The sequence below is a fragment of the Archocentrus centrarchus genome, chromosome 4 (genome assembly GCF_007364275.1).
Source record: "Archocentrus centrarchus isolate MPI-CPG fArcCen1 chromosome 4, fArcCen1, whole genome shotgun sequence".
Taxonomy (NCBI): Eukaryota; Metazoa; Chordata; class Actinopteri; order Cichliformes; family Cichlidae; genus Archocentrus; species Archocentrus centrarchus.
Window position 1 is genome coordinate 34,198,326 of NC_044349.1, and position 14,313 is coordinate 34,212,638.

At 43.2% G+C, this 14,313-nt stretch overlaps 1 protein-coding gene across 3 annotated transcripts in view; it reads left to right on the top strand.

The window, feature by feature from the left end:
- eps15l1a (epidermal growth factor receptor pathway substrate 15-like 1a) overlaps positions 1-14,313 on the top strand; it is an 82,893-nt gene that overhangs the window by 37,340 nt on the left and 31,240 nt on the right. For all 3 annotated transcript variants that reach the window (XM_030727347.1, XM_030727348.1, XM_030727349.1), the window contains 3 exons: positions 2,263-2,442; positions 2,826-2,931; positions 8,095-8,145. In XM_030727347.1, the coding sequence (XP_030583207.1) occupies positions 2,263-2,442; positions 2,826-2,931; positions 8,095-8,145 (337 nt within the window). The remainder of the gene's footprint in view (positions 1-2,262; positions 2,443-2,825; positions 2,932-8,094; positions 8,146-14,313) is intronic.

Below are 14,313 nucleotides of genomic sequence, written 5' to 3' on the forward strand. Positions count from 1 at the left end.
CTCTTAGCCCCTCACAAATGGCCACACTCCTCCTCTCTCTCACCCTATCAAAAGTTGGAGCACACCCTCTGGTCTCCCTTCTTAAAGATGGGGACCACCACCCCAGTCTGCCAATCCAGTGGCACCGCCCCAAATCTCCACACAATGTTGCAGAGGCGTATCAACCAAGACAGCCCTACAACATCCAAAGCCTTCAGGAACTCAGGGTGAATCTCGTCCACCTCAGGGGCCCTGCCACCAAGGAGTTGTTTAACCACCTCAGTGACCTCGCCCACAGTGATGTGCAAGTCATCCCCCTCATTCCCAGACTCTGCTTCCACTACAGAAGGCGTGTCAATGGGATTAAGGAGGTCCTCGAAGTATTCCTTCCACCGCCTGACTATAGCCTCAGTTGAAGTCAGCAGCACTCCACCCGCACTATAAACCGTGTGAGTCGAGCACCGCTTTTCCCTCCTGAGTCGCCTGACGGTTTGTCAGAATCGCTTCAGTGCAATCCATCTTTTTCCATGGCCTCACCAAACTCCTCCCACACCTGAGTTTTTGCTTCAGCCACCACCCAAGCTGTGTTCTGTTTGGCCTGCCAGTACCTGTCAGCTGCCTCTGGAGTCCCACTCTAACCAAGCCCGATAACACTCCTTCTTCAGCTGTTGGTGTGATTATTTGGAAATGGAAGAAATATAAAATGACCATCAGTTCCCCTCACTCTGGAGCTTCTTCCAAGATCTTGCAGCATGGGGTGAGAATGATTGTAAGAAAGGTGGTGCATCAGCTGAAAACTACACCAGAGGAGCTTATTAATTATCTGAAAGCAGTTGGGATCACAGTCACAAAAAACACCATTGGTAACACACTATACTGTAAAGGATTGAAATCATGCTGCGCCTGCAAGGTCCCCCAGCTCAAGAAGGCACATGTACAGGCCTGTCTTCAGTTTGTCATTTAACTGATTCTTGGAAGAAAGTGCTGTAGTCAGATGAAACCAAAATCAAGCTCTTTGACATAATTCCGGCCATGTTCAGAGAAAGATAAATACTGAGTATGAGCCATTCCCACAGAACATCGTACCCACAGTCAAGCATGGAGGTGGAAACATTACGCTTTGGGGCTATTTTTATACTAAGGGTACAGGACAGGGCCATGTACCATTTAAAATCTTGGATGAGAACCACCTTCCCTCAGCCAGAACACTGAAGATGAGTCACAGATGGGTCTTTCAGCTTGACAATGACCCAAAACATGCTTGAAGGCATTAAGGACTAGCTAAAGAAGAAGTACATGAAGATCATGGAGTGGCCTAGCCAGTCTCCATAATTCAATTCCATAGAAAATCTGTGGAGGTATTAGGGGTGTGCGATATATATGGTCTACGATAATATTGTAATTGCCGTGTTAACGATGTGCGAGCTGACATTATTGAGTATGCAAATGAGGAACAAAACAACAATCAAAACGCCTCGGTTCCACGTGTTCACTACTTTATGCTTTAGTACAGGCTGCTGTGCATGCGCATTGAGAATGCCCATACTGTGTGCTAGCATAGCTGTCTAAACAACACACTTAAAGCTGGAAAAGAGTGAACACACTGCGCCAGGGGAAGAAATTCAGACATCGCCAGCCTTGCAATCTACCGCCTTAGATTTAATTCCTAGGTGAGGAGGTGGTTTGCAGTTTGCAGATAGCTCGGCAACTAACCTGTTCCATCATCGATGAGTATGAGGAATATGAAAATTTTCGGGAACCCGCTGTCCAAGATAAACCTAAATCAGCTAAGGTGTCTGGCAAAACACACACTCAGCAAACTTTCTGTAAGTGGAGTGGGGCAAAATCCCTTCTGTGTGGCAAACCTGGTGACCAACTGCAAGAAACTGTGCTTGCCAGCAAGGGTTTCTCTACCAAGTACTAAGTCATGTTTGCTTTGGGATCAAATATTTATTTCAATTGATTTGTGACACACAAATCAATTTATAACTTAAATGTAATATGTTTTTTTTCTGGATTTTTGGTAGATATATTGTAAAATCAAAAGCAGTCAAAAAACTGCCTAGACCCCAGAGGGTTAAAATTGAACTACCATAAAAAAATTAAAGACTGTTCATTTCTTTATAAGTGAGCAAAATTATAAATTCAGCAGGGGATCTAATAATTATTTCCCCCACTGTACATGAGAATTTCAGACAGAGGAACACCAGCTTGATGTCACTGAAAATGTTCTGGAAAATGTTCTTCTCTTTATCATTTTTTTTGTATGTGTAATCCCTGTAGGCTCGCAGCAAGCTTTCACAGATTCAAGACAGTCAACAGGAAGTGTCTAAAAGCATTGAGCAGTACAATAGTACCTTGAATGGAACCCATAGAGGCAGTATGACCAACTTGGCTGACATGAGCGAAGGCTTCAGTGACAGAGAAAATGGAGGATTTCCAGCTATGGTCAGAACAGCACAGGTCAGGATCTCTAATAGATTTCTGCTTTTATTTTCCAATGTGCTGGGCAACATTTGTTTAGCTAGGACTTGGTGTTATAATCCTTAAGAAAAATCAGACAAAGACTTGTGTTGTAAGTGGGGGAGTGGTAAAAACTTGGAGTCAACTTTTTTCTCTTGTACTTTTATTATCTTCTGGGAGATGCTTGTGACATTTCCAGTCAACAAAAAAGTTGCTGGTTGAATAACAATAGCTTTAAGTCAAACTTTGCCAGGGGTATGAATAATTTTGGGCTTCACTGTATATCTATTGTATAAAAACATCAATATTCTGTTTTTCCACTGTAGGAGAGATTATAAAATCTTCTCTTCTCTTCTCTTTCTTTGGCTTTGTCTTTTCCACAGGAGGACCCATTCAAAGTGAAGCCATCTGTGTTTAACAGTCAGCCTCAGGAGCTTCACACTGACCCCTTCCACTCTGAAGACCCCTTCAAAACAGACCCATTCAAAGGTTGTCTTCCCCTTAACTTCCATTGCACCACCATCGCCAAGTGTTCCTCTTAATCTTATAATCAGTGTTGCTCATTCCTTTCCTCTTCCCTGCTCATTGCACTGCATGCTGGGAATATGAGTGAATGAGTGCATGAAGGTGGTTGGTGTAAAGCTGCTGAGTGAATATAGTATATTTCCGATTTTCTTCCTTTACACCCTGTAATTGATTAGAAGGTAAGATAAGTTTATTTCATTGTTTCGTGTTGAGTGAACAAAGTTTAGTTGTTTGTTTTACTTTTGAGCCATGGCATCCCTCCACAGTGAGGGCTCACCTCTGTTGTCAATTAGGCATGGAGCTAGAGTGTGGCTACCCCATATACTGTGGAGCAGGTTCACCTTTTAGTTGAAGTGATTTTTGATGTTTTTTGTGGCCATTTCCCCATTATCTGTGCCCCCAGCATGGGTCACCATATCTGATGTTCCTCCCTTCATTCTGAATGAACTGCTTGAAAGAGAGCTGTCTGACTTTGGCAAGTTAGCTAGTGGGTTCAGAACAGTTTGTCTCGGCTGTAAAATACAACATGTTTAGTCTCTACGGAGGCAAGCTTTCACGTACCTCAATGATGCTTTGCAGATACTGGAAGCGTCTTTCACGGTTAAGTAGGAAAACAGTTTATATATTGTTTATGCAAGTTAAGAAAAACAGTTAAAGATACTGTTTTTGCAAGTTCAGGCAACAGGCAAATTTTTGAGTGTGGCGATGTTGGCCACAAATGTGAATCCTGCACTCATAAAGAGCAAAGTGTGGGCAAAAACAGGTAAGCAGTAGGCTCATGCTAATGGTGCAGGCGAGCAGCAACCTGCTCTGGACAATGGTACTGTTGAGCAACAGAGAACTTGTGATGCAGAAGAGCAACACGAGTAGTGCTGTCAATAGTGACCAATAGCAACATAAAATGGTGGAGTCCACAGCTGGTACTCCGCAAACTAACATGCTAACGGATGAAGGAATAGTTCAAGGTAATAATGAAGTAAAGGATAGAAACTCTGACATGTAGGCCAGGGAACTCGTGGAGGAAAACCAAAGCAGTGGACAGACAGAGACAATGACAAATGATGCTGAAAATCAAAAATACAACTGCAGGTTATTTAAACATTAAAAATGAAGAAAATATATTTGAGGATGACATTTTTCTGTTATTGTGTCACAAGATGAGACTCTAGAGCAGTGGAGATGTGTTCTCTGGAGTGACGAATCACACTTCTCTGTCTGGCAATCAATGGACAAGTCTACGTTTGATGGGTTCCAGGAGAACACATTGTAACAAGTGTAACGTTTGGGGGAGGGGAGATTATGGCATAGGGTTGCTTTTCAGGAGTTGGGCTTGGCCCTTTAGTTCCAGTGAAAGGAACTCTTAATGCTTCAGCATACCAAGACACTTTGGAAAATTTTATGCTTTCAACTTAAGAACAGTTTGGGGATGACCCCTTCCTGTTCCATCATGACTGCACACCGGTGCACAAAGCGAGGTCCATAAAGACATGGATGAGTGAGTTTGGTGTAGAAGAACTTGACCAGCCTGAGTCCTGACCTTAGCCCGATAGAACACCTTTAGCCAAGCCAAGCCAAGCCAATTTTATTTATAAAGCACTTTAAAAACAGCAAGCACTGAACAAAGAAACAGGGCACAACAGTACACAAGAAAAATGCAGATAAAAAGGTAACACCCAAGATACAAAGCAGCAATAAAATACAAAAAATTTAAAAAAATAGTATAAATTAACTAGATAAAAATAAATTAAAAATAAGTACACAAAAACTAAGATCAACATCTAAAGCCTGGTCAAAAGCCAGGTTAAATACGCGGGTCTTAAGAAAAGTTTTAGAAGTGGCCAGCCCAAGGCTACTGCACATATGACAACTGTTGAAAAGAATTGTTTTGAGAAGTTAGAAAGAGAAATTAGGGTATTAGTGTACAGGATTATTAATAGGACAGATAACAGCAACAGGGCTTGGAATACCGGGAGGAAGGTAGGTATAGGTAGGTTTCTTTGTGAAAAAGCTTAGAGTGCCTTAGTTAAAGCTCGTATCTCTGCCATAAAAGAAATAGATGCTCCAGCTCATTATTTCTTTATGATAGAGAGGAGACTTGGGGAACCCTGCCAAATGATGAACCTTAAACTTACGAATGGGTTTGTTATATCTGACCCCACAGAGATGAGGAAACTTGTTGTGGAGTTCTACTCAGGCTTGTTTAGTGCTGATAACTGTGATTCGGATTTTACAGCAGAACCTCTACCATAAACAGCATCCACTCTGGTATAAAATGGCATCCACACTACTTCACAAAGTAAGGAGCCTTGACTATGACAAGCATCTGTTTCTTCTTGACCTGGTAGACTTAGACCTTTGACAGACAACCTCATTTTGTCAGAAAGTTCTCCATACTTGGAGAACTGTTCTGAATGTCAAAAGACACTGTTCTCAGTTGTATGGCAACACTAGCAAGGAACTTGTATTATAGAACCCTTCCATTCAGAGCAGGATGTTCAACTTTGTTAGTGTTCAGAGGTTCCTCATAGCAGCCGGTCTGACAAAACTGGTCTGAGGTCAGCAGGGCTGTGGAAAACTGCTTTTTTGGCTGGCTCAGGAAACTGGGGTGAGGTCTCTGTGATTCCTGGAGAGATTGTTGGAAGAAGTCATAAGTGGCCTTCATTGAGGACTAAGAAATTGCAGGACCTGTTCCTTGGCAGTAATGGCTCAGTGGTTTATGGGTAATTTTAGAAAATAGTGTCTTTATTTTTGGTCCTAAATACAATGCATTGCAGTTTAGGAGGGTTTGTTTAATTAACTTCCTTGCAGATAAGGCTAAATTAGGAGCATCTGGCTCACTAGGAGGAATAAGACGAAGGGGACAGGATCTGTAAATGCTGAAATTATGTTCAGGGTTCTGGTAGCTGCATGCCTTAATATAGAATGTGTATATTAAGTGGTAAAGTGGTGTCTGATATTGAAGAATTTGTTTCTATTTGGGGTGTCCATGGTGTTTTGTGTGGAAAATTTTCTTAGGAAAATCAGATAACATGCCATTTATTTTTCTATGTGCCTTTTTTTTGTGGAGGGAGTGGGGTTAAAGTTGATCTGTTGTAGATGAAAAAATGAACCAGTAGGTCACCAGTCAGTCAAGAGGTGTGGTCCTGGATGACTTGTTTGTGGCCGTCTCACTGTTGTTTGTACCCTCAACACGGATTGTGTCTGGTGTCCCCTCCACCCCAAACAAACTCTCAGAGAAAGAACTAATTCACTTAAGAAAGTTTTCTATCAGGTTTAGAACAGTTTGTCTCAGTTTGTTTCAGTCTGTTCAAAGACAGGGATTTATGTATTTGTATAACCCTTCGAAGACAATGGAAACATCTTTCAAAGTTTATAGACTGTTTATGCAAGCTGGGGTGGTGTGAAATGTTCTGATTGCAGTGATGTTGACCACAAATGTTCATCCTGCCCACATAAAGAACAGGGTGTGGACAGTGGTAAATGGACTGTTTCTTATGTAGCTCTTTTCTACTCTACATGAGCACTCAAGCGCTTTATACAGTGCCTCATTCACCCATTCATACAACCACTTTCTGCATCTATCTATTATTCACACACACAATCACACTCCAATCAGCAACTCAGGCTTCAGTATTTTGCCAAAGGATATCATTACGTATCCTTTTTTTTTTCTCACATATATAGTGTCACAAGTTGAGCATCAGAAATGATAATCTTTACAGAACATAAATTACTTTTTAGACAAAACCTTTGGAAGGCAGTCTCTGGAAATCACAGACTTCCCCTGATGTAGAAAGATTCATTAACTCTGTTTTAAAGGAGAAAGGTTGGTTATAAACTGCAGAGTAAAACTGAAGGTGATCTTTTCTCAGAAGTGTTTCACTGTTATATCTTTTTTTCTCTCTCTCTCAGTTTTAAGACTAGGAACTTTAAATATTAATGGCGGCAGGGATAGAGAAAGGTGAGCAGCGCTAACTGAGCTCAGTAGAAATAAAAACATTGACATGCTCCTTCTCTGGGAAACACACAGCTCAATAGATAATGAACCTGATTGAGTTGGAGAGGGCAGTTCTTCCTAAGTCATGGTATTAACCTTAGTGCGGGTGACGCAGTTTTACTTTCTCAGCACCAGCCATCACAGTATGTGAAGTAGAACAAGTGCTACTGTTGTAGAACCTCTAGAGACACTAATCAAGGAAGTACAAAAAAGACCGGTCAATTTCTTCTGGAAAAGATTCCACTGGACAAAGAGAGACTATTCTCAATTGTTTAGTAATATTGATGTGGAGTCTTTGCTCCTTCGACCCTTTTATATACAGTAGGGTGCTCAGCTCTGTTAATAATCCAGAGGTTCCTTGTAAAAGCTGGTTTAACAAAGCTGGCAGGGATGAGGTCAGAACGGCAGTGGAAAACTGCTTCCAGGCTGGCTTAGGAAATTGGGGTGAGGTCTCTGTGCCTTCTGGAAAGGCTGCTAAAGAAGTCATGGGTGGTCGTCCTGGTCTCTTTATAGGGTGGTGTTGGGGCTCGCTCTGCAGGTAACCAGTTGTTCTTGTTATCGGACTTTATTATTGGTGCTGCAGTGGAGGAGCAGGATGAGGACAGATTGCTGCTGTGTTCTCACACATCTGGACTGTGTGACTTGTCACAGTTTCAAAGAAGGCTCTGTACACTGAAAGTTTTAAACAAAGCACTACAGGCAGGTGTCCAGGAGTTGAGGTGTTTTGGTGCTTTGGCACCAGGGTCATCTCCAAGGGACAGCTGGAGGTCCCTGTACAACCTCCCATAGATAAATGCAGTGTGGCTCTCCAGTGGAGAGTGGTGCATTGGGCTGTGGCTATTAACAGATGTGGCACATAAAGTAGGAAGAACAGGAAGTCACTGTTGAAATTGTACACGTGTTAAACTTTCCTATTAGTTATGTTTGTAGGTGAAACATTGAACCAATAAAGGGCGTGTTAAAGGTCAAAGGTCTCCTCTCCTCTCCTCTCCTTGAACTCTGCTTATTGCTTTCTGTGTCTTTAGTTTTCTTCTCTCCAAACACCTTATATTTTCCAGCTTGAGTTCATTTACGACTGTTAATTATGTACTCTTCCTATCTTTCCCCTTTGCTTGATTCCTCTCTTTTAGGTGACCCTTTTCAAAATGATCCTTTTGCAAAGCAGCCATCAGCATCCACAGGTATTTACTTTGGGAAGAAAGTTCTTTTTTTTGACCATGAATTTAATTGTTGGAGCAAAGTAAAGCAAGACAGTAGACTGTTATTTTATCAGTTAAAGTGAGACTGCTGTACACGCTACACTGAACAGGTTTAGAGTATACTGGTATTTCACTACTTCAGTATTAATATTTGAGTTTGTCTGGGGAATGCTATTAAAAACTCACAGTCTTTTCCTTAAATGAATTGAAGTATTCTGCAGTGAATGGTGTCAGAGTCTGGATGGACCTTATAAATGTATCGTGCAATGTATTTCCAAAATCAGTTTTTTACAGCCCTGAATGTGTATTTTTACTGAAATGGTGAATGGATTGTACTTATATGGATTCTTTTTTACTCAAAGCTCTTTCCTGCTACAAGTTTTATTCACACACTCGTTCATACAAGCACTTTTTTGCACGCCTAAGCACTTTGTCTAACATTGACACAAACACACTCACACTTTGATGGAGTTTGATGGTTGCGTATCATGCTCAAGGATACTTTGACATGCAGACTAAGAGAGCCAGGGTTGAATCACCGACACTTCTGATTAGTAGGTGACCCGCTGAGCCACAGGCAATGAACGGAAGTGCCTTACTGCTTTTTGAAAATGAACACATTAAGATGGAGTTCTCTGAATTATAGCTCTCAGTGTATGCTGTCAGATTTCTTATGGTTTTTTAAACATAGAGAGACTAGTCATTGAAAAACAGCAAGTTTCCTGGAAAAGGGTGTCAAAACCCTCACATCCAGTGCATGGCTTGTGGTACACATGTGAACCTTGACTTTTCATACTTCCCTCTTCAGTGATATTGTTGAGTTTCAGTTCTCCACTGAAGAGATGGATATCAGTGACTGAAATCAATCTTTTCACACAGCAGTAAACATCACACCCAAATAAGCTCCTTGATCTCACACACTTACTGAGAGTAAGTTCCTGGTACTTCACATTGACCCTTTGGCCATTTCATATTGGACCCTTTCACATTGGATTTCAAGACACTGGCACATTACAACATGCACATGCTCTAAATTCCATCGCCAATTTAACTCATCACACAACTCCTGTTGGTGCTGCTTATTAAATAAATACTGGTATAGTAAAATTAGCTAACTTACCATAAAAGAAAAAACTCACAGGCAGGCAGCGAAGAAAAGCAAATCAGGGTGCCAATAACTAAACTTAAACATTGAAATTTAATAAGGATAATACATCTGCATACTTTCACAAGAATGCAGTGAAGGTATGCATAATTAATTTTTTTTCTTTTTAGTTACACAGATATTTTAAGGTTCTCTTTCATTCGATTCACTCAGGACAACACATACAGCATCAAGCCCCCTCATGTCATGGCTGAAGACACCTCTGTCCTGCCTTTAAGGCAGATGACCTATGCTTATACATGTGGAGTCCGGCCTGCACATACACACCCCAGTCATCATAGTCGTCCCTCAGTTCTTATGTTCCACACCTCGCTAAGTACACCTCTACTGAGTCAGGCTAGCTAACTGCTGCTAGTCAACTCTGGTGTCTGCCAACTAGAAGTTAGCTTAACCTCTTTGTTGGTGTTAGCCACCACTGTTCAATTGGCACACCAAGAGAACAGTGCATCACCAGCTCCAGCACTCAACCCTCAAAAGATGGGTCATTTGTGGAGAAAGTGCCAGGAAAGACTGCTGTCGCATGGCATGCCCCTCTCTTCTCCAAGACAAAGCGAGGAGTAGCTGGTCAATGTCCCTGCAACTTGCTAGGCTGAACACGTGGAGTATGTTGGTGGGTTTGTCGAGCACGAGCCACATCCAGTTTGAGGCCACTAGTCAGCCTGAGCTAGCTGCTCACCAGCACGGTGGTGACCTGGATATCCATGGTTTGTCAGAGGATGAACGGGAGAGACAACATGTCTGTCTATTCCTTGTTCATACAGCAGAGAAGGTGCAGCTGGAGTGGCCCTGTCCTGACTCAGAAGCCACCACGGTTAAAACAATGGTAAAAACCACCTTCCCATGTTTCCAGATGTTGTCTCTGAGCTTACCGTTACATAGAGCAAACAAAAGTCTACCTGCATCACTGTAGCTGGCTATGGACAGTATCTGGAGCTAAATGGTATCTGGAGCTGAATGGCACGAAAGGAGGCTGATTAAGTTAATTCACCACCTATGGAGCCATTCCTGATGGCTTATTTGGCTTTGTCCCACAACCATGGTGTAGGTAGCCCCTTAACTCTTCTGACTGAGCACCATAGATTCTTTGTGTCAGTAGGACAAGATTTATTGGACTCAGGCAGGCACTGCAAGCAGCATGAGCTCTTATCAAAGGTAGCGCTGCAAGTCGGCTGCATGACCCCAGGACACATATCCCCCCCTTGGATGGTGTTCTGTAACTGCAATTTCCAATGTGTGAACTTGTTCACCCACATGGCAATAAACTCATTCATTCATTCACTATGCTTCAGACATACAGTACCAGTCAATGTCTGGTGGTGCTTGAGTCACTGGTTCCCCCAGACAGCCCACTGATGCCTCTCTTTACTGAGGTAACAGTCGACATAAATTACGTTTTCTGTATGTCCCACTCTACAAAGTTCTCCCTGGGCAGAGGGATGGCCTCAATAGGAGTGGTGCAGAGGTATCTGTGGTTGACCCTCTTTGAAGTCCCAGATAGAAACAGGGCCGTTTATCTGGACAAACAAGAATAGAATAGAACTTTATTATCATTATGCATACAATGAAATTAATCATTATACAACAAATTATATAACGACATTCCATCATAATATAACGAAATTACGTTCGGAACAACCATCCAGAGAAGAACAGACAAGACTAACACCGGGGAGATGGGTGTCCGCAGCCGCTGCTGTTTTTCACTGGCGCCACTGCTACAATCAGTCCCTGGAAAAGGAAAACAAACATACATCGTGGGGTAGTTAGGTTAAAAAAAGTCATCTGGTATGGTACTCATTTTGAGCACCATACCAGGGTCCAAAAAAACCCACCTTAGCAAAGCATATTTGCACATTTAAAGCCAGGATAGCAATATGGTGGGTGAGGGAGGGGAGGAGGGGATGCAGACGGAGATGAGAGGGTAGGGGCATTGTGGAGTCAGATGCCAGCTCCTAGCCAAAACACTTCGCTGATAGTGATGGAAGTTCATCAGCGGCCGTGGTACACCAGATCCAGCTCACACAAATCACAGAGAGGGCTGAGGGGAAGAGCGACCGTCACACATTGTCTCGGAGAGATATGATTACCAGCCCAAGGCCGGCTAGGGAGCCGAAGTCCTGATAATGCTGATGTTGTTTTGGAACAGGCTGCTTGTTTTTTTTCAACAGCGTTCAGTTTCACTGGGGAACCCATTCAGAAAATCTAATATTCCAAATTCATTAGTTACCATCCTCGCCGTGCAGTACCGAACCTTATCTCCAGATCTAACCCCTCTCGCCTGCGAGCACATTCTCAGCTGGACTACGCATCCAACTTCCAGCTCAGGTCCACCAGGCTTTGAATCTGAGTCTGTACGGCTCTGCACAGCCCATCCACCTGGGTCTGCAGCCTCGGCAGATGTCGAACTGCTGCCCAGGTTTTCTCACTTGCCCAGTAAATCAGGTGTCCTCCGAGCCCAAACAGAAGAGATACCGCTACCAGATAGCCCAATATGTAGACGTCTTCCATGTCCTCGACCTCCAGAGCAGAGAGGCACACACGTCTCCATGAGCCCCAAGAATCGATGACGTATCCAACCGTGTCTGTTCTACTCAGACACGCAGGCTCCCCTTTTCCCGATCTCATAGTGGAGAAAATTTGATCAGTGGTGTTCAGGGCCCAGTTTGCCAGATCCATGTTGCTTCTTAATCTTATTCTTATTCGGACAGTGTGTAAGAGATGCTCTTGCAGCAAGCAGGAGAGATGGGGAGGGCAGGGAGGCAGGAGAGAGATAGAATGCGACTGTCCCTATCAGAGAGCAGGAGGGAATGTAAACAAGTGTCTGTTGAGGGGTTATTTGGGCAATCGCTTTAGCCATTCAGGCTAAATTTGAGCTGAGGAAGAAGCAGACAGAGGCACTGCATGATATCCTCACCAGACATGATGTGAGGCCCAAGCTTGCAGCCTGCTCACACCGACCACCTACTACCAAGTGAGTAGTACCGCCAGTGAGAGCACAGACTGAGTCAAGTTCCACACTAGTCAGCCTGCAGAAAGGCCTCCAGCGAGACTGGAATGCCTAGGAGGAAGAAGCCTCATTCCTAAGAGGAATGAGGCTTCATTCCTAAGAGGGTGCAGAGGAGACACTGCACCCTCATCTGTTGCTGCCCAAGAGGTGCTGCCTAAGTTCTGTTCAGGTTATGTTCAGGTACTGTGCTTTCCTAATAGTCTCCCAAGCACAAATCCCCCCTATACACAAAAGTTCATTTTTGCTACCTCAGGTTGTAACTCCCAGTTTGGGTGTATTAAATGTTCAGGTGACCACATCAACTTTTCACACTGTTTGTCATTGTTGTGCCCAATAAAGGTGCTTCCAACAAACTGTATGAACTTATATGTTCCCATGTTGCAGTTAATGAATGCCTGTTGTTCTCAGACAGTTTCAAATCCTCAAGTATGCAGGTCAAATAAATCAAGTCAGGCAACTAATGCCTTTCCCCGTAAACATATCGGATGGCAACAATGCCTCATTTACAGGGCTGCAGGTCAACCAATTGGTTGTTCACCTTCCTTGGTGACACGCTTGTGCCTTCTCTCCATGGGTGGTGGTTTACCGGTTACATTTCCAAGCTACGCCATGCCATTTCCTCTCAGTAGTAAACAGTGGATAAGTGGACACATGGGGGAAAACACACAGGTGCACACAACCAAGGTGTGTGCACCTGCAGCTGAGTCTTGTCCTGTTCAGATGACTCTCCTATGTTTGTGGAGCGGCTGTTTAGTTTTTCCTATTTAGACTTCCAAGCACTCCTCACTACACTACGTACACTGTTATTTAGCTTGTGTTTGCATGTTTTGTTCTTGGGATGAACCAGTTTTTGTCTGAGGATGTTGCTAGGTCTGAAATGCACAAGAATTTTACGCTCGGAGAAAATTCTTCTGAGTTTCTCTTCGCCATTGGAGGGAGGCCAGGATGTTATGTCAGTTGCTCTTTGTTTGGGAGGGTGTCTTTTTGCAAGGTGGTGTCTACAGATGCCTCTCTGAGGGATTAGATTAGATTAGATTAGATTAGATAAACTTTATTAATCCCTTAGGAAGATTCCCTCAGGGAAATTGTAGTTCCAGTAGCACCTTTTACAGATAAGATTGGCACACAGACAGAAGATAAACGAGCATATGAATAAATAAACAATAAAACATACAAGTATTTCTTTATGTTGTGCTGTGGTCAGGCTCAGCACCCCCCCCCCCCCCCCAAGCACACCATGGTGTAAAACAGGACACTCGCTGAGATGGCAAAGTCACACCCTTCTGCCGCTTTCGTCACGCGTTCTTGGTTCCAGACCGGCTAATTGCGGGGCCTGAGTTGAACCCGTTTTTTGGCCGAGCACTGAGCGCGTTCGTGCTGGAAAAGCGGCTGAACTGTTCAAATACTGGCACTGGCACCGGCACCGGAACCCCATTGGTGGAAAAGCAGCTTTAAAGCCACTCATGTTTCGGGCCACCTGGACCTGTGGCCAGACTTTCTTTCTGACCCTTGGTGGGGGATTGGAAGTTACACGGGCTGGCGCAAATATAAGATCTGTTGGACAAGGTGAATGTTTTGACATTCCTACAGGAGCTGTTAGATAAGTGTCTTTCCTTTTCTACAATTAAAGTTTCTTTGGGAGCTATATCTGCTTGTCACATTGAATTTGACAGGGTGATACATATACTTGCCATGCTTAAGGTATGAAGTTTTGTAAAAAACTGTTTTGCTTCTCACTCTGCCTTCTGCAGTGAGTGGGTGACTTTCATGCTTTGTCTCTGCATCTTTCTTGCACATAGTCCTCTTTTGACAGCCTCAAAGATTATTCCTGTGGCTTATACCTCTATGGATTTTGGGCTTCTGAGTTTTTGCCTCCCTGCTTTTGCATGAATATATGTCCTATATTGTATGTGTTTACTGAGTGACTCAACTGAAAGGGAACAAAATGTTATGACTATAACTTCTGTTCTCTGAAGGA